The sequence below is a fragment of the Microchirus variegatus genome, assembly GCF_963457635.1.
Source record: "Microchirus variegatus genome assembly, chromosome: 5".
Lineage (NCBI taxonomy): Eukaryota > Metazoa > Chordata > Actinopteri > Pleuronectiformes > Soleidae > Microchirus > Microchirus variegatus.
The window spans coordinates 27220835-27240749 of NC_139806.1; the positions used below are offsets into that span (position 1 = coordinate 27220835).

General features: G+C 39.6%; 1 protein-coding gene across 1 annotated transcript in view; it reads left to right on the forward strand.

Moving 5' to 3' along the window:
* Positions 1 to 19915, forward strand: part of cadm1a (cell adhesion molecule 1a) — a gene marked incomplete at both ends in the record, with an annotated part of 408015 nt that overhangs the window by 302922 nt on the left and 85178 nt on the right. Inside the window, 3 exons of the mRNA XM_083889853.1 lie at positions 4065 to 4217; positions 5822 to 5959; positions 14290 to 14448. Coding sequence (XP_083745979.1) covers positions 4065 to 4217; positions 5822 to 5959; positions 14290 to 14448 — 450 coding nt within the window. The remainder of the gene's footprint in view (positions 1 to 4064; positions 4218 to 5821; positions 5960 to 14289; positions 14449 to 19915) is intronic.

Sequence of the window (19915 nt, forward strand, 5' to 3'; positions counted from 1 at the left end):
TTTTTTAAACTCGGCATTAAAAAGCATTTATTTATTCCACTCCATGCTCACGCCACGATGCCTTACTTAGCAAGTGACACATAAGAGGATTATGAGATCTTCCGGGAATGCTTTTGTGAAATGGATTATATCTGATTGGCAAGGATTTCCCAAAATTGTGTTGACACCAAGTATTTCAGGATGTTTGAGTGTTTGCCACCAAAGACCTGGTATTTATTACCACTCCAGTCCAAATGGCTATATTTGCATTCCATTTTCAGCATTTTTTCAGAGTTAGGCCATTGGCAAACAGCGCTTGATGGAGGCAGATGCAGATTTAAGATAGTTTTTTGTCGAAATATTGCAGCACATTTGATTATTCTTCCGTTATTTCCTCATTAAATGTTTGTTGTTTGGCTCCGGGACTGTGAATCACCAGCAGCAGTCTGCTGTTCTGCTCATTAACAGCTGTTTCCACTGGTTGGTAGGACCAATTAACCAATTTGTAACCAGGCTAAAGAGAAAAAAAAATCTGCAATATTCAGTGCACAGTTCTCCAAAAATAAACCAACATTGTGGATGGAAAGAAATAGGTGAAGAGGTCTTTCTTGGTAAACGAGTGAATTTCTGGCATTCATCTGCTTCCTCCTGCTCGGGCAGACCTTGAGATGTTCTAAATTATGTCAGTTCTCCACTCACCGCATGCAGCTGCCGCGCGGCGAAAATGTAAATACGTGTCATTTTTAAATTGGCGTCGATTTTTGTCTCAGTCGACACGAGAAACACTGAGTTAACTGCTCCCTAAAAGCTGTTATTTCAGCCTCCGAACTGAATGAGAATGACATGAATGGGACAGATGCATAAAGAGTGAGACAAATGTCAAGAGCTAAATGAAGCACTTAACTGACTGTATATATGAACGTGTGTGTATAGAGAGAGATGTAATGGGCAGTAGCTTCCATCGTGAGGTCTATGTTTTCTTCAGAGCACGACTTAAAGCAGTCACGTGATCTGCAGAGCATTATGACACACTGATGTGCGAGAGGGAAATTTGAAGGGCACTTCCAACTTGGCCTTAATGGATGAGTTTCTACACAAATTATCTCCTTGAACTCAGTGGTTGCGTTCCATCGCCTCTTGAAAGTTGTGCATGGTTTGAATGATTCCCGCTGAACTCATCCAGTATTTTGAGGAATAGTTGAGTTTTAAAGAGTTGGACAAAGTAACTTATGGTTCAAAATATATCTCTATCTCTTTATTTATACTTCATTTACAATAGTAGCGCAGATTATTGCATTTATTTTTCTTTCACAAGTGGAAAGAAGCACCAACATTTGACTGAAAGAACCTCTTGGGTCATTCAATGTAAATTTCCAACCATCTTTTACATCAGAATTTTCTTTTCCACAGCAGATATCAGTGATTTTGGTGTCAAATGATATGTAAAAATGACCCTTTTCTGCCATTTACTCAGAATATTTTCTAAAATAATGAACAAAATATGGACAAACACAACATTATTCTTGAAATGTTGATGACAAATGTATAAAAATGGCCAATGTATTTGCTCATGAAGAGCTGAATCCTTTATAATCCAATTACAACCTGAACATCAGAATCAATGTACATTTTTCACATTCACATCTGTAATGTGAATAAACCTTTTGTTCATTATTTTGAAAAAACATTCTGAGTAAATGGCAGAAAGAGATATAAAAAGGATTTCTGGTTTATTTATTAATTAGAATTTTTACCTATCATTTGACGCCCAAATCCCTGAAATCGGCCCAGGAAATGAAATTCTGATGAAAAAGATAGTTGGATAGTTGGAAATGGCACAATTTTAAAATTTACATGGCTAATGGGTCAAATTTTGGTGCTTCTTTCCAGTTTGAATGATTTTTTTTTGCTAATCAGCTCTACTACAATGCATTCTAACTGGAACAGATACAAAAAAACAACATTGTATGATTATGAATGGCCACGTTGGACGTTCTTCGCCACACTTCCCCAACAATGTCTCTCTGATTAACGTCGCTATTTCCTCAGAAGACCCGACTACATACGGTATGTCCTTAAATACGTCTATATACTTCGGGAAAAAAATCTTGGAACACGCACTACATTTAATTAAACCCTTTGGATTAGACGCTGACCTCGCATTACAATAAGGCCGAACAATGCGTTTCAATGAGCTTCACTAATTAGGAGCGTATTATTCATGTGCCACGACAAGGGCTTCATTTTGCTTCTGCACAAAAGGAACTAATAGCTGCGTAAAAGTTCCTATTTGAAATATTTAGCGGCGGCGTGTTTACCTGAAAAGAGCAGAGATAGAAATATCTGGATGCAGATTGAAGTATTTTTTTTTCCCTTTATGTGATGACAAAGGCCTCGTTTCCAGTCTGCCTTATGGTATCACTTAAAATGTGTCTGATGTTCTTGCTTAATGATGCACAAAATTAATTGCGGTCATTAGTATTCTTGCGTCTCCCTGGCACTTTCTCCTCATTTCCCCCCCTCTTTCAGTCACTCATACCATCCGTGTCTATGTCTTAACATTAGACGCAGGTACTCTACGGCCAGTATGCGGCAGCTGCGCCATCGTCTCTCCCCATCCTCCTCCTCTCTCTCCGTTCATTGTTTGTGAAATCCTTGTGAAATAATAATGCAGCCCCATGGTTATTCCATCTGTTTATGTTTGTTTTGCGGTTTTCCGTGTCTCCGTGTTTGTCTCCGTGTTTAATGCTTTAAGCTTTTGCAAAAAAGAAGTAGAGTGAGAGAAGATCCATACTAAGAGGGCGCAGAGTGAGAAGAGCCCCGGAGTTGCTGTCAGTCAGAGCAGAATTTATCAGCATATCGAAGTGGGATGGAGTCGGGTAGGCTTTCATCTTAACCACATGTTGTCATTCTACATTACAGCTGATAGAGTGTGCTTAGGTAGGTGGGCAAACAAGGTTAGGCAAGATGAAAGTGGCTGCAGATGAGAGGCAGAGACAGGATTTATGTTTTTTTCTGTTACCTCAGTTGTCCTCAGAAAAAAAACCCCAAGGTTGAAGTCATGTTGTTAGCATGTGTTAAAAAAGAAGTCTTTAAACGTTTAATTTTCCCTCCTTTGTTTTCCGGTTGCCGCCCGCTGTGATTGATTGTTGACTAATTACGTTGAGTTTTTTTTCCCCTCCCTTCTTCTCCCTCTCTGCTTTCTTTGAAGCACGCTTGAAGTTGTGATGTGTTTAAAGCGAAAAAATGACTGGCGGCATATTTGTCCATAAAAGTCGTAAAAAATAATTACACGGGCCTATTTCTTTTTACATCATACGCCGCCCACACCCAAAAGAAAAAATGGGACGGCTGTGCAGCTCTGTGGTTCGGTTTAATGATTACGTGAAACGTAATAACTCAAAGAAACATCTGATTAGTAAAGTAAAGTAAAAATCAAAGTAATTAATTGCATCTTAGATGATTTCTGTTTATACAGCTCTGAAGGATTGTTGCAGCGTAATTAAAATGTTGTGGTAACTCACCATTTTAAGACTATTAATACATTTAGTTTGTTATTGTTTTATGCTCTTACAACAGCAATGGTTGATTTAATTCATTAATAGGTAAACAGATGTTGTACTGTAGTAGTTTTTGGATTGTGGTGATGTCTCTCTGGGCTGCAGGAAGCGGCGATGATTGTCTTTATTTCTGTGTTTGAACAATTTGTGATGCAACACGTGTCCAGCAAACTCCCAGTGAACCGCGGGGTCTGTTGCAACTCTGCAATCTTTGAAATCAACGCCACAGATCGTGTCTTTTTGCTGCAGTCTTTTATCAAATGAGATGTAACCGAAACCTTCCATTAAAGTCCTTTTAATAACTAATTGCCCTTGTGTCACTTTTTTTGCAATTTGTCACCGTGCCTTTTATATTTAAAGTAAAGCACTTTGCAATTATCTCGCTCTTGGAGAGTACAAAGACAAAAATAAGTCCAAATACGCACAAAGTCGATCCGAATAACATAGCACATGTTCCCCCAGTATGAGAAGATGTATGTGTAAATGTTGTTTCTCTGTGTGTGTTGTGTGTTTTCCCTCCTTCAGCACTGAAAGACGCTCGCTTCCAGCTGGTGAACTTCTCAGACAATGAGCTGCGGGTGTCGCTGTCTAATGTCTCGCTGTCAGACGAGGGTCGATATGTTTGCCAGCTCTACACGGATCCCCCGCAGGAAGCCTACGCTGACATCACTGTGCTAAGTAGCTACAACGCACACACAGACACGCACACGCACACACACCAACACCCAGTGCCACCGGTAGCAGGGAGGTGAGGCTTGTTAATCAGCTTTTCGACAGTGGAAGACAGCCCACATTCACGTGTCGAGCACGGCGGTCGACAGCTCACTGTAAAAAAAAAAAAAAAACTGCCAGCGACTCTGACAGCAACAACAGTGGAGCCTCAGAATACAGGAATATCATGTGCATTCATTAACTCAAAGTGGTGCAGTGTCGAAACAAGCTAAGCTATGCTACGTGTGGGAGGCCACATGTGTCATCACTTACATTCAGACTATTAAAGTGAGAGTTTGGGCTTTCTGTGCCGACTGTGGTTTTGTGAGACTCTGACACATAATCAGCGCCGGCTTTCACCTGCATGAGACATCGGTGAAGACACGGCTGCCTGAAACCGAGACAGATATTAGCCTCTTAACAAAAGGCTAAGCCAGTTTAAGCACTGCACCCTGCACCAAAGTGCATTTAAAAAATCACAGAATTAAACCAGCAAAACATAGTAGCTGCTGTTCTAATGCTGCGTCATTTTCTAAGTTTGTGTCACTGACATAAATACAAACAAAAAAGTACTTTTAATCTCGTACATCTGCGACTTTATTTTCTCGTAGATTTGCCACTTTTAATCTCGTACATCTGCGACTTTATTTTCTCGTAGATTTGCCACTTTTAATCTCGTAGATTTGCCACTTTTAATCTCGTTCATCTGCAACTTTATTTTCCCGTTAGTTGTTGCAAAAAGAAGCCTCCACTTCTCACTCAACTATATCATCGTCTCGATCTGTAGTTTCAGCTCTTTTTCAATAGAACATAATGTCAGTTAAGTACAATATGTTCCCATGAGGAACATCAATGTTAAAGTACGGTACATATGAGTGGCTGCCAACAGCAACCGACGGAGGAGCCTCGTCGCAGGTGACGTCTGTGAATTTCCAGCTGCAAAACCTCAAGGTGCCTCTGATGAAATCATCATTCTGGAGGCAGATATACACGAGGGGCATCAGTGTAGTCAGAACTGTCGTGTCAGTGCTTCATAGTATACATTTAACACGTTCATTAATTGTGGCATTAACACACACACGTTATGATCCATATCTGTTTGTATTTTGTGATTTATGGTAATCCTACAAATGATGTACATTCATGATATCATGTTTCTGGGTGTTTTTCTCCCTCTCAGTTGTTCAGCTGCCTGTGTACATTGTGTTTGTGTGTTTAGATCTGCTTTTGGGGGGGCTTGATTACTCTCTGCTGCACTCGATTTTATACTGTATATACGGGCTGTTAGTGATCTGTACCGTGTCCATCTGCACTTCTGTTGCTATGGCGACAGCAGTAACACAATAGGGAAATCCCCTGTAGACTGTAACCATCTAATTTCGTTGCAGCCTCCGCAGTCCACATGGCAGGCTAATGCCTTAATCGGGTGTGTAGACCACGTCTTTTCAAAACAGGCTGAGCTGAACGGAGACGCAGTGAAAATGTCACATGACTTAATTAAAGAAGTTTTAGTTGATTCAGTGTGTAGCTCAGAGGTGTTTACATAGTATGTTTTGTGTGTCTTGCTGTAGTTCCTCCAGGTAACCCCATCATCGAGGCCCGTGATGAGGTCCTGAGCGAGGGCAACGAGACAGAGATGACCTGCATTGCCATGAGCAGCAAGCCCGCCGCCACCATCAGATGGATGAAGGGAGATAAGGAGCTCCCAGGTAGGTGTGCTCCACACGAGACGAGAGAAACGCCACCATCAGTCAGGACTTTGGTGTCCTTTTAACAGAGGAAGAGCACAAAACCAGAGGTGTTCCCTCTTATCGCTGCAGTTTTCCAATCGGTTATCTGTGTGAAGAGATGCTCTGTTTGAAACAAAAAAGCATAGTGTTGCATGAAGCGAGAGATAAAAGGAACCCTCGTGTGTCGTTCTTTAAAAGGGAGAACGCGGCTCTTCCTGCCTCCACTCTTTCGCTCCCCTTGCTTTGACAAAAACATGAAATCGTGTACAAACTCCACATAAAAGCTCAGATGCAAACAATGTACTGTGCTCGCAGATATTCTGATTGTTGATCCCGCACAAATACACATGTCTGTATGCTCTGTAGAAGGCACAAAGAACCAATAACCGCTTAACTCCCCTCCTGTGTGATCAACAAATGAATCGGCCTCAGGTTTAAGGCAAAGTCAAAACTACAAAGAAGCTTTTGATAAATCTTCGAGTTTTATGTTTTACATAAAATGAGACAAAAAGCAAAATATGTGCATTTCAATTTATTAATACAATTCACACTTTCACGTTAAATCACTTCTGGGTCGAAATAAAATTAACTTTTCATTTTTTCATTAGTATTTCGCAGATAATGTAGTCTCTTAGGTTTATTTAAATGATGTTATGTATGGCACTGCCTTCCTGCCTTTATTTACTCTCTCTCCCTCTGTATTCAGTGCCATGAGCTGCAGGTTTGAATAGTTTCCATTAAAGCGATGTGGATGGTGCGGTGGCACCGTGACAACTTTCATGCCTCCATCAAAGGTAGCTTGGGCCTCAGAAGTGTGAGCGGGGCTCAGAGGGGGTGAACAGGCCTCCTGCCAGGCAGCTCCACCTCAGAGCTCAGATAGTAAGCTTTGTCAAGACTTTGAAACAAAAGTCCTAATCACAAACGGTGTTGACAGCCATGGGCCTTGAACCTCAGTGGCCACCTCAAATCTGAGAATGTTCGAGCGAGCCCAGGTCAGGGATCTGCGACTCACAGGAAGTGGTTAGTTAACAGACAAGTATAGGCAAGTGATGCATTGTCAAAGATACATTCCTTCATCACTTTTGCATAAGGACATAACAAATTAAGGAAAATTTATTGTCATTGTGCTACAACGAAATTTTGTTGATACACTCTCTTTGCAGCAAGATACCAATAAAAAACATAATCTGCGACTTTATTTTCCCGTAAATGAGCCGCTTTTAATCTTGTAAATCTGCAACTTTATTTTCTCGTAGATTTGCCACTTTTATTCTCGTAAATCTTCAAATTTATTTTCTCTAGATTTGCCACTTTTAATCTCGTAAATCTAAGACTTTATTTTCTCGTAGATTTGCCACTTTTAATCTAAATATTACCCCCCTCTCCGGTTATTTTTTTGTGCTTCCACAACTAAATTTAATTGGTATACTTTATACAGCAGCAGCTGTACAGTTTTTATTTTAATGTGATTATATAACTAGATTCAGTCAAAATCACTTTGTTTTCAGACATTTTGAGACTTGAACAGACGTCATCATGTCACATTTAAAAACGTACGTCAACAACTCAAATCATTATCAGGTTTTTCTAACAAAAATATCGTTGCTACATTAACTGGATTTTTTCTCCCTGCCACTAATCACGTTTAAGGAATGTGTTTATGCAGGAAAGCTGACAGCGGCACGGTTACTTAACTGCATGTAAACACGCTGCCTAATGGTGTGTGTATTGTGTGTGTGTGTGTGTGTGGCATTTTGAAATAACTGAACTTTTAAACAATGCTTGTTCAGTGAATGACAGGGCAAACTATAAAAACTCTTTAACTCCACGGTGAGTCTTTCACGTGTTAACGCTCAATTGCCAATTGCACGAATAACTTCATGCTAATTCTTGCCATAAAACAATACTTCTTGATCATGCCATTGGCTTTCATTAGATTTAGTCACCTGTCTTACTAAAACCAAGTCTGTATCATTTTGCAAATTTCAGTTTTCTTTGCAAATGATATTATTGTTTTCCTTTCAATAATATAATTTGGGAAACTTTACGACTCCACAGGTTCCAGCAGTGTAGAGAAACTGAGTCATTGTATTGCTCTGTTCAGAATCTGAAAAGATGAGAAAAATTAAATGCCTCTGTCCTGACACAGGCAGAATTACATAAATTGCTTTTGGCTGTGGTTCCTTCTCTGGCACATTTATTTCTAATTAAACGTCCTCAGAATTTTACTTAATTACCCCAAGGGATAATCAGAATCTCTTCATCATTTATCATTTAAAGGTTACATTCGTCATGCCTGCTAATGTATCCAAAACTCCAACTTTAAGACACATGGATTTATTATCTTACCATGATCTCCTTCCTCTTTTATTTGCTTGTAACCATTTTTTTTTTACCCACCAGTATATTATTAACATATGCCCTAACACTCCAGCTCTTAAGCTCACACTGCAGTGAAAGTGCATGAAAAGTGGAGTGCGAGATCTCGTAGTGCAGGTCAATCCTTTTTCTGTTCTGTTAAGATGAAAGAAAAGAAGAAGGATGGAAGAAGAAAAAAGTCGGGAGATAGGGCACTTGGTTGACTGACAGGAACCAGAACAGCCATTAGCCTCCAGTCTTACAAGACAACCAGTGGGTGATTTCAATTACCCTGCTCCTACCCCCTCACAGGAAGACTCCAATGGATAAAATAATATTTTTTTAGGGTGGGAAGTGATAGAAGTGGAGAGAGACGTATATTTTATTTAAATCGACATTGCTGTCGTTCCTGTTTCACAAGGATGTGGTTAAATGATAAAAAGCGAAAGAAGTGGAATAAAGAGAAGGTGCAGGAGAGTAGGAGCAACTCAGTGGGGTTGTGGGTATCTTAGAAAAAGTGCTGGTTTGGCTTTGATTTTAACTTTGCCACCTTTCAGCGATTCATCTCTACTGGCAATGACCCCCTCCCCCCACACTCATAGTCTATAGTGCTGCATTAAAGGTCTTTTCAGTCCCTCTTATCCCACCATACTCACTATTGGTAACCATCAAGATCCATGGTTGTCAAACTGTAGTATGTGTATCTTCAGTGGTACCTGAACAGGTGGTAACTGGAGAGAAATAAGATATACTGATGACGTGTGACCGGAAAATTTTAAATAAGTATTAAAAATCCTGAAAACACGTGTTAATCTCCAACATTAAGCAAGGAAATGTCTAACATCTCTGTATAACAGAGGAGTCTGGCATATTAAGCAACAGCTAATGATTCATTGGATCGAAAACAACTGTTTTACAAGTCACCAAAAAGAAAGTCCGTAGCTGACTTTGCTTCACTGTATTTTGACGTTGGTTATAATGGTGTTACTGAGAGAGCTCAATATTTTCTCTCTCCTGTGGTATAAAGAAGTTTGAGAACCACTGTTCTAGATCATTTCCTAAGAGTTTGGAAGTACTTTAATCTGCTCATGTAGGTTTTTCAGAAGGGTCAATGATCTGTGAAGGAGATGAAGGAGATGCAAAAAAACCGGATAGTACAGATACAAAATTGTGTTAATACACCAAGAAATGAGAAGATATTTCAACCTACAAATTGTCTTGACAATGCTTTTTTGACAGTGGTAGCCAACAAGCTCCTTTTTGTGCCCTAACATGGCCCAAAGGTATGAGCCTGACCCAAACCCATGAGCCATTGTGTTTTCCGTTTAAACCACGCTTAGTTTGTTTTACTGTGTCCCTGCTACACGATTGTAACCAACCGTGGGAAAGAGAAAATTGGGTTTCAATGTCTTTATGGAGTATCGGTTCATTGACTCTGGGTGTATCCTGATGTGGCAACCCAGTTTGATGCCGCATCTCCAAAGACGGTTTGATTTGAGCAGACCCTCCTTCATGTTCCCATTTCAGGCCCACGCATATACATCTGAAGCCTCTGGTGGTATTTGTTCATGACAGCCTGTTCCATCACACCAGGCACATCAACACCGGTTTGATTTCCCAGCATCCAAAGAGACAGCTGTCACTGTGTCAGTATCACCACTGTGGTTCAGCAGCAGTAAAAAAACAAAAAAATGGATTTTTGGCAGGATTTCGTCTCATAGAAATTAAGGTCTAAACTTAAAGTGTCTTTTTCTTGTTTTTATATGATCAGCAGTAGTTCCAACCGACATCGGAACAAAACTTTCTCTGTGGACTTTGCATGTTCTTTCCATGTTTGCGTGGGTTTTATCCGGTTTGTCCGGCTTCCTCCATTTGTCCAAAAGTTAATTGGTCAGTCTAAATTGACCATGGGTGTGAGAGTGAATATTGGTTTGTCTCTATGTGGCCCTGTGATGAACTCCAGGGTCCAGGGTGTACTGCTCCTTTTGCCCTGAGTCAGCTGGTATTGGCCCAGCAACCCTCATGGGGAGGATAAGCAGTAGATGAAGAATGAATGAATACACTGCAAAAGATGAAGAACCAATGATATTGTTCAGCTGGGTCTTATGTTGCCACCTTTGCAGATTGGAGAATGTTAATAGAAAGTGTCTATCACGGAGTCATTTAAGTCACGTATTGGTGAATGCCAGTTCAACTCATTCCCACTGGAGTGTATAAATTATGTTTACAATTATTATGTATATTATTTTATTTTTTGTAAATTTTTTAAACCAACGGCAGTCTTCATAATTCATTTTTAAAGTTGTTTTTACCCTTAAATTACCCTTAAAAGTTTTTGTCACGATGCATCAGAATCAGTGACTTTGAATGTGTTTCAATGAGGACATTTTGTTCGGATTGACCAATGGGAAGGGAGTATTTTACACTTCATCATAGGAATGTAAGAGGAGGAGCAGAGAGTGTAGCTAAATATTGGTGGCTAGACGACAAACCATGCGATCGATTTTCAATGTTTTAATCCTAGACGATCCAATCAAGACACAGGACCACACACTTGGCATTAAATCAAGCCATATCAGGGAGGAGAATCTCACAGAATCTCACGTGATTTAAAGTAACTTCAGAATACAGACAGACATGGAGGCGGACCGTTGGCGTCGTCAGCCTGGGAAGACGGAATCAAATTGGCTTGTCCCAAGTTACGGTTCAAGTACCGTGTTTAATAATTGGGATTGGGAAGACTCTGATGCATCCAATGACGTTAAAGGGATAATTTGGCCAGATAATCTGTTCCAACCAGCCTACAATCAGAAGACACCCATGACTATCGGAAGGGCAAGATCGGGCCCAAAATCTGGCCAATTACCCTCTAGTGTGGGACAGGCTCACTGCTTTAGTGTAATCAGCTAAGTTTTATCTCCTATGAGCAACACATTATTAATATTTAACCATTATAGCTGTTATTAATCCAAATTGTTATATAATGAGTAGATAACTTGTATTATCTGTGGAGTTTAAACGTTGGAGATAGGGATACAGCACATGACTTTCACCATTAAGTGCACAGTTCGCCTCTTTTTCCCTTCCATCTTTGTCTTGCTCCTTATAGATAGGAGCTGGTGGTTTTGATACTCTGTATCTCACAGAGCCAGAGCTGCAGGAGTGGTGGGTGGGGACGGTGGGGACGGGGGTGGTCGGTTTGCATAGATCCACAAGTACAAAATGAGGCAAAGGTGTGGAGTTACGTAAACTATTTTAAGATCATTAAAGAAAAATCTTTTAAATAGGTAATTTTGATAAACAGAGAGGTGTTTAATCAATGCCAGGAGAGGAGTGATGAATGCGAGACTGTTCGCGTTAAGAGAAATTTTCTCCCGCTCCAGCATTTCTCTTTGTAGACTCTCACACTTTGTTGCTTCCAGTATTTGTTTTATTGATGTGACACAAGCACACTTTTTGCAACAGACTGCTAGGAAGTAGGACAAAGGGATAAAAATAATCAATCTCTCTTTGCGACTCTGCTGCTGCTGCGCCGAGCTGTCTGCGGCTATCCTTCTTATTTTGGAGGACTGTGATGAGGTACCCTCTTCATTGCATTTGAGAACATATTGTGCGATATTGCACAGCAGCCACTTATCAGAGGAGGGTTATTTTTGCAGACCTCGGATCTGGCAGCGCTGCATAAAAGGTGGCTGCACAATAAATCTGGCTTCATAAAGCCTAATGAGTGATTCACAGTCACACAGTCCTACCCAATAGCTGGCAGTTTAACTGATTCACCTTCTTTCACCACTCTCAAGGACACACTCACTTCCACTCTGGGTGTTTTGTGGGGTCATTTGAAAGAAACCCTAGAAAATAGCTACCTTTTTATGAGGCAAAAGCAGCCAAAGTTTCCGTCATTGTTTAAGACTCTTAAGGTTTCATTATTGTCATTTTGTGAACTAAAACTTTGCGAGCAGACCAAGGCCGTGTCAGCACAAGTCAGGCGCAAAAACAAAGTATTTATTCAGGCTATAATATTTTCTTTTTAGAATAAAAGACATCTTGACTATAATAATACTATCTTTGCAAATCTAGGCCAAACCACTGCAGTACATTGTTATACATTTTATTTCAGAAAACCTTCACCTTACCATACCCTCCTCTCTTCTTAAAGCTGGAATAGACACTTGTTTGGCTTAAACTTGTCATTATAATATTAAAACAGATTTCGCAGAGTAATCCGCATTTAAATTGATCCTCCATAAGCTTCGCTTTCTTTCTCTTTGCCATAGGGACGCAGGTTTTTGCGAAACAAAGGAACAGTGTTCCGTAATCAAAAACAACTGCACAGAATAGAGTTTTACCTGATATCTACATCCACAGTGGTGCTTATTACGACACATTACACCACCGGTGTCTGGCTAATGGTGCGGACGTGATTGTCTGATTCTAGATCAGTGTTTCACTATTTTTCTATATGAGGACCCAGCTGTCATGACCTAATCCCTATATAAATCATAACAATATCACATTTAAAGTAGGGCTGTCAAAAGATGAACATTTTTATTCAGATTAATCACAGGGTAGTTGTGGATTAATCACAATTAATCACAAATAATTACCATTCGTAAATATGTCAGAAAATTCAAATGGAAAGACAAATAAAATATGTGAACATATAAATGTAAAGAACAAGAAAATACTTTACATAACATTAAAAAATATATACATTACACTGTAAATAACTCACATGTTAAACTTATTAACAAAATATTGTATAGTTGGCGTTAGCGTCAGCTAGTGTTCTGATGATAACGTTAGCTGTTGTTCCTAATTTAAAGCCATCTTGAGTTGAGAAATAAAATAATCCCTAAGAAAAATGTTTGGTAAATTCACAATTAATTAATAAAAAGGTCATTTTATCCATGTTATGTAAAACATATAGACATAAACCTTGACTAAAAGGTTGGAAAATATTCAAATTCCAGTCACTGATCTAGATCCAGTATAAGAAAGTGCAGGTTAATAGCAAGAGTGGTGGTGCAATCATATTACAGTAACAAGGGCTCTGAGGTTAAATCCATTCATTTCCCGTGGGTCCACTCGTTGTTCTCGCACGGTCCGCAGACATGCGTGTTAGGTCAGTGTCGGACTAATTGGTTTGTCTTTTTGCGAGGGTCAACTTTGTAATAGATGGGTCACATGATCAGAGTTGTACCTCGCCTGAGAAAGTCTTTAGATGATGGATGGTCTAAAAAAATTCAAGAACCTCCAACTTTAACCCTCTTATCACCATCGTGATAATCGGGCCACCTGGATATATTTTCGTGTAGCTTTCACTTTCTGGCAATATTTCAACCGTGACCCGCTGCTGAATCTTGTCTGTGATTGGACGGCCGTTGCATGGGAAGGAGGTATAGGGTGCAATCTCGGCTGACATAGGGCGAAAAGGCGGGGTCACACTCTGGACAGGTTGCCAGTCCATTGTTTTTTAATTTTCTAGATATCACAAAATGGCCTAGGAGTTATGGTAATGAGAGGAATGCATGCCAAATCCTGTCAGCGGCTAACAGAAGTGTTGGCAGCAGTTTAAACTAAGGAAGAGACAATATATCCTAGACAAGATGCTCCCACTCCTCCTCTTCACATGGCTCCCTTCAGTTCACCTCAAGGACCAGCCGCACTTGTATATGTAAGCAAAACTATTCATACAAAAAACGCCATTTAATTTCAATAGATTCATTTGCAAAGGCAGAAGTAAACACTGAGGTTTTAATGAATTCAGCTTTGGAGAACTTTGAGCCAAACATGCAGCCTTATATCTGCAGTTCGCTGCTGGTATTTATAACTGTAGGCGAAGGTTCAGCCTTTTGTCGACTGAAATATTTAATCAGTTTTATACTGACTTTTCTCTGCAGCAGTCATTTCAGCTCTTTAACTGAAATCCGTCTCTGTTTTTTGTACAGGCAAACCCAAAGTTGAGCTCACCTACGACAAGATGTACACGGTCACCAGCCGCCTTACGTTAACCGTGAACAAGGAGGACGACGGCGTCCCCGTGATCTGCATCGTGGACCACCCGGCAGTCAAGGACTTCCAAGCACAGAAGTACCTGGAGGTTCAGTGTGAGTACTTTTACGTGGGAAAATAACTCCACAGCCTTATCTGCTCCTATTTGTTTGTCTGTTTCCAAGAGTATCGTCTGCTTGCATCGGTAATTTGGATTTCAGTGGGTGAAATTGTTCCAACCCCGTAATGACATGTACGTCAGTGTCGGTGAAGGGAAATCATCTCCGAGCACAAATTGTAATGAATAAAAAGAGAAAGTGAAGCCGACTGCTCCATTTCCACTAATTAAATTGTCAATTGAGAGATAATATTCTTGGTGTGCGATTTAAAAAAAAAAAATGGTTTTAAATGAAAGAACACGTTCATAAACATCTCGGAATAATTACACAAATGATAGGTATTATGGTGTCTTTGTGTCTCTGTCAGTAAGAATAAGCCCTTTTTAGCTTCTGTAGTTTTATGACAATGACTGGGTGATGTTCTTGGTTCGGGTCCCACTGGGACCAGTCCTTTTCTGTGAATGCGAGAAGGTTTATAAAAAAAAGGTTTCCCCTGCTTCCTCCCACTGTTCATAGACACATCATTGATAGCAGATTGGGGTCATGTCAGTGTATGAAAAAACAACCTTACTTCTCACTTGATTTATAACATCAGTAAACATGTTCTTGACAAGAATTTGATCTCAATCACAAAATTCAGGTCTTCTAAGTCTGATTAAGAGTCAAAAATGTTGACACTTTTAAAAACTGTTCCTTGACAAAAAAGCTTTGTTTTTAATGTATGCTCTGGCAGATGGTGTCATTTGTCCCCATGGCAACCAAGCACAGAGCAACAGAATGAATATGTACCGATCCAACAGTTGAAGATCGAGATCCACACAGTAATGTAGTCAGTGTGATATATACGTCATATACCCACCACAAAAAAACAGAACTTGCACTCATTTAATTTTTTGTTTTTGCAAATAAGAGGTGGAGATCAGTCATTTTAATTAGAAAACTAATTAAAGATACTAAAATTCATATTTGGAGGCTATTGCACTGGTGTATGCATCTTTTTACCTCCGCCAAGGACGTTATGTTTTCGCCAGAGTTTGTCTGTCTGTCTGTCAAGAGCCTGACGACAAATCTACTGCATAGACAAGACGTTGGTCTGATGCTAACTGATTAGATTAGATTAGATTAGATTAGATTAGATTAGATTAGATTACATTAGATTAGATTACATTAGATTAGATTACATTAGATTTGACTATTGATCCCACACTGGTGAAATTCACTTGTTACGACAGCAGAGTTAGAAGCAGACAGTACAACACTATGATATAACAATAAAAAAAATAGTACAATAACAATTGTATAAATGAATGAACAGGTACTTACTTTACTACACCACTGCAGTCACACTGTATGACAAAATATGTCAGCGTTTCAGCGACTCTAGAAGATAGAAAAAAACAGGTTTTTTTTGGCCACTGTGTTTACATTTAAAAATGTCAAGCAGTGCAAAACAAAAGAGGCCAGTGAACTTCTAGTCTGGACAGAAAGGGGCGGAGGCCCTGTCAGTTTGAAATTAAAATGATATCTTGATAATTCATCATGATATTCCAAATATGTATATGTAGTAACAAAATAGGTACACAATTAATCTATAAATAACATAGCAGACAGATGTTTAATGTTTGTTGATTTTTAATTTAATACATTTAATTATGTGATACATAATGTATATTTGTATGATTATTATTATTATTATTATTATTATTATTATTATTATTATTATTATTATTATTATTAATAATAATAGTTTTCATAAACTGTAAATTAAGTGTAGGGCCCCAGGAAATTGACAAGGGGGGCCTGCCTGTAGCCCACGTTTGAGACCTAACTACTTCCTGGTTCAATCAGGTTCATTAATCAATCAGTGATGTTGTTGTGCGTTGCCACTGCCGACGAACCCTGACTTGTATCACAAGTACAAGAGGATTTAGATGTTTTTCTGCGGAGGCAGCGGGATAATATTTTTGTATTTGATGCTTCTGTCTTTGGCCTTTTGCATGTCTTCGAGGTCTATTAAAAAATAAAAACTCCTCTATTACCGTCCGACCTTTCCTGAGAGGAGAGCGAGACAAGGAGATCGGCTCATCTACAGAGGCAGCCTGGCATTTTGTTGGCCTCTCGCTCACATGGACCTCACGCCGCTGTGCCTCACTGCTTCCTGCTGCTGCTGCTGTCACGCTCTGTGCTTACTGTAATAGGCAACAAACAGGCATCACCACTCCTGCCGTCCACCTTCTCTTTGACCTCTTTGCTATGCAGTTCAATATCACAGCTGAAGAGAGTGGACTGGGCTATTACTGTTCATATGAAACGTTATCCGTGCTCACGTCTGTGTTAGCTTTATTTTCCAGGTGTGTAATTATCCTCGAAAAACGTGACACAAAACTGCTGTTGATTTGCCACAGCGACTTACAGCGAGATATTAATTGGATGTAGTTTTCTTTTTTAGTTGACGTATATTTCACAGTAAACAAAGTCCACCGTTCTTTTTCCAGCACTAAAGTTTGATCTGTTTAATTTGCTGCACGGGAAAAAAAATCCACAGCCTGGAATATTATTATTTCTCCAAAAGACGGTGTCCAGGGATTTAATTTCCCTCGTCTGCAGAACAATTTTAATTCAAGCAGGTTTGTATCTGCGGCAGGTCTTTATTTCTAATTCCCTCTTTGTGATAAGAATAATTGGTCATTTTTTTTAAAAGGAAGCCAAGTTTTGATCTGCCCCAGTTTGGCCTTCAAAGCGACTGCGTTATGCTGTTAAAATAAACCCACCATGGCCCGTAACAATTTCAAATTAAAAGCCCTTTGGAGGAAAAAAAAAACAACACCCTTCACTTTTTGTTAACCTGGCTTTTATTAAGAAATATCATAGAGTCACTGATCCGCGTAAACACACACAGTAGGTGTTTACAGATTAAAGAGGTAGAAATGTCATGGATTTTAGCCTTTTATTGTTTGTATGAAACTTTAATTTTACTGCAGATTTTGATGTGAGTGAAATGTTTAAGTCATTGCTCCCAAATAGTTGCTCATGGGCCAGGTTTGGCGAGCGAGACAAGCAAGCTTATTTTAATGACACCAAGAGATATCTGAAGACCTGAAGCCCACGATTGAGCCTATTAACTCCTCAGGACACAACTTTTATAACATTTATAGTATGTTTATAACATCCCAGGTGTTTTCAATCAAAGTAGGTCCTATGTAGGTATGTCCAAACAGTAGAGTCTCCCCCCTAATGGCTGTTAACCATATAATATTTAAATGATACAATATGAACTGTATAATGTTTGACGTAATTCTGTGGTAATTGCATTTTCGGACACATTTCACAATTTTTTCCTCCCGTCCTTTCCACAATAATCAATATCATATCAAAACTCTTCAATCTCTGGGTTTTCATTTCCACTCGACACTAAATGATCTGTATCACATCGGGGTGAAAATGGTTTCGCTAAAAAGACAAATGTCGCACCGCCAGAACACGATGTGTGAAAGTAATTGACCCGTAGTGAACGTGCTGTTGTGAATGGTTGGCGGCGAACTCGTACCTCCTCTCATCACGTCTCCATTTCCCCTGTGATTAGTCCCCAAATTGCATCATCCTTTTCATAAACTTCTCCGAGAATCCACTTACATATCTGTTCGCCTTTTTAGGAAATTATAAAAGACGAAATAAAGCCTCCATTTTCTATTTCTGCTGTGACAGTCGAGTGTAATTGCTGATTACTGAGACGGATAGAGATGAGGAGATAGATGATTTACACTGAATCACTCATTGTGTGGGCAATTTGAGTCGAACAGTGGATGTAAGAAGAAAGCCTTTTTACATTAAAAAGAAACAGTGTTTTGTCAAGGGACGGCATAATTAAATAAGCCTGTAATGTTTATATGTATAAACACAGTAAGTAGTTTTGTGCCGTTGCCTGGCTGTTTACCCTTAAGGTCAGCCGGCAGATGGAGGGTGCCGTATTGAGTGCTTATGAGGTGAGGCACACAATAAAGCAGATAATTCAGTTGGCATAATGATAACGGCCCTCTTGCATAAGGGAGACGTTTTCATTTCCACTTAAGAGGCGGCATCTACATCCTGGCAGTGCGGTGTGTGTGTGCGCGCGTGTGTGTGTGTTCCATCAAGACAGCTCCACCATCACTACTTGAGACCATCAAAACAACCCACAGACACGCCTGGCATCCTTCAGATTTACGGCTCTGCGAGATGACAAGGTCAGATGACGTGTGCGAGCGAAGAAAAAACGTTGCAGGATGCCATGTAGCGCCTGGAGTGGAAACAAAAACCAAAGGGGTTGCTGTCTAAACCGTTGCATGCCCAATGAGCGTAAGACTTGGCTTATCGCCCGCGTGCTGTCCATCACCGAGGCTGAGAGCCGACCACTGACAGGGTGTGATTTAGACAGATGGATGGCCAGACATGTGTTGTTTGTTGCGGAGGAGGTCGGACAGCGGCGTGGAACTTTTACCTTGCGCTCCGGAATCGTAACTCACGGGTGGATCCTGATTAAAAATGCTGAGGCTGGGAAAAAAAACATTTGGGGGCTATAAACCTGGGGGAAAAAGATGCAAAGTGATTCATATCATAATCAGGAAAACTGTAATTACGCAATGTCAACACACAGACATTAGTCTGGCGCTGTTGACAGCTTCTCATCAGGGGAAAAGCTCAATGTAAACAAGCCGGGGATGTCTTAATTAAAAGATATACAATCATGTCAAGATATTGTGTGTATATGTATATATATGTATATGTACATATACACATATATGTATATATATATATATATACGTGTGTGTATATATGTGTATATATGTGTATGTATATATATATATATATATGTATATATATGTATATGTATATATGTGTATATGTATATATATGTATATATGTGTATATATATAGGTATATATGTGTATATGTGTACATATACATATGTATATTCAGAAATTTTAATAAAGCATGATATACATATTATGTATATCATGCTTTATTAAACTTTCTGAACATGTGAAATTGGGGCAAGATTTACAAAGTTTTGATTTCTCTCTACTATTTCGTTGTTGTTCTTGTTCTCGTCTACGTATTTGATCTCAAACGCGTCAAATCAAAAAGCAAAAAAATATAAAATTTACTGCTCAATCGGGGCAGTTCAAAGGCCCATCAGCCCATTTTTCGCGTCCTCGCCTCCCTCCCCCTGCTTTATTTCCGACTCCTCAAAGCGTAAGTGCACTTGTTGGCCCGTGTATTGTCACTTTGAAGTTACAAAGGTTTTTTTTTCTGCAGCAAGCTTTTGGCTTGAGGCAGAACATGAAATTTAAAAGACTTCTCAAAAATTGTGGACCATTGTATTCAGACATCAACTTCCCCCCCCCCCTTCCCTCTTCAGTCCAGGCCTCAAGGCTGTTGCCTTCTTCACCTGCTCTGTTGCAAGGCCCCTGTCACTTAAATGTCA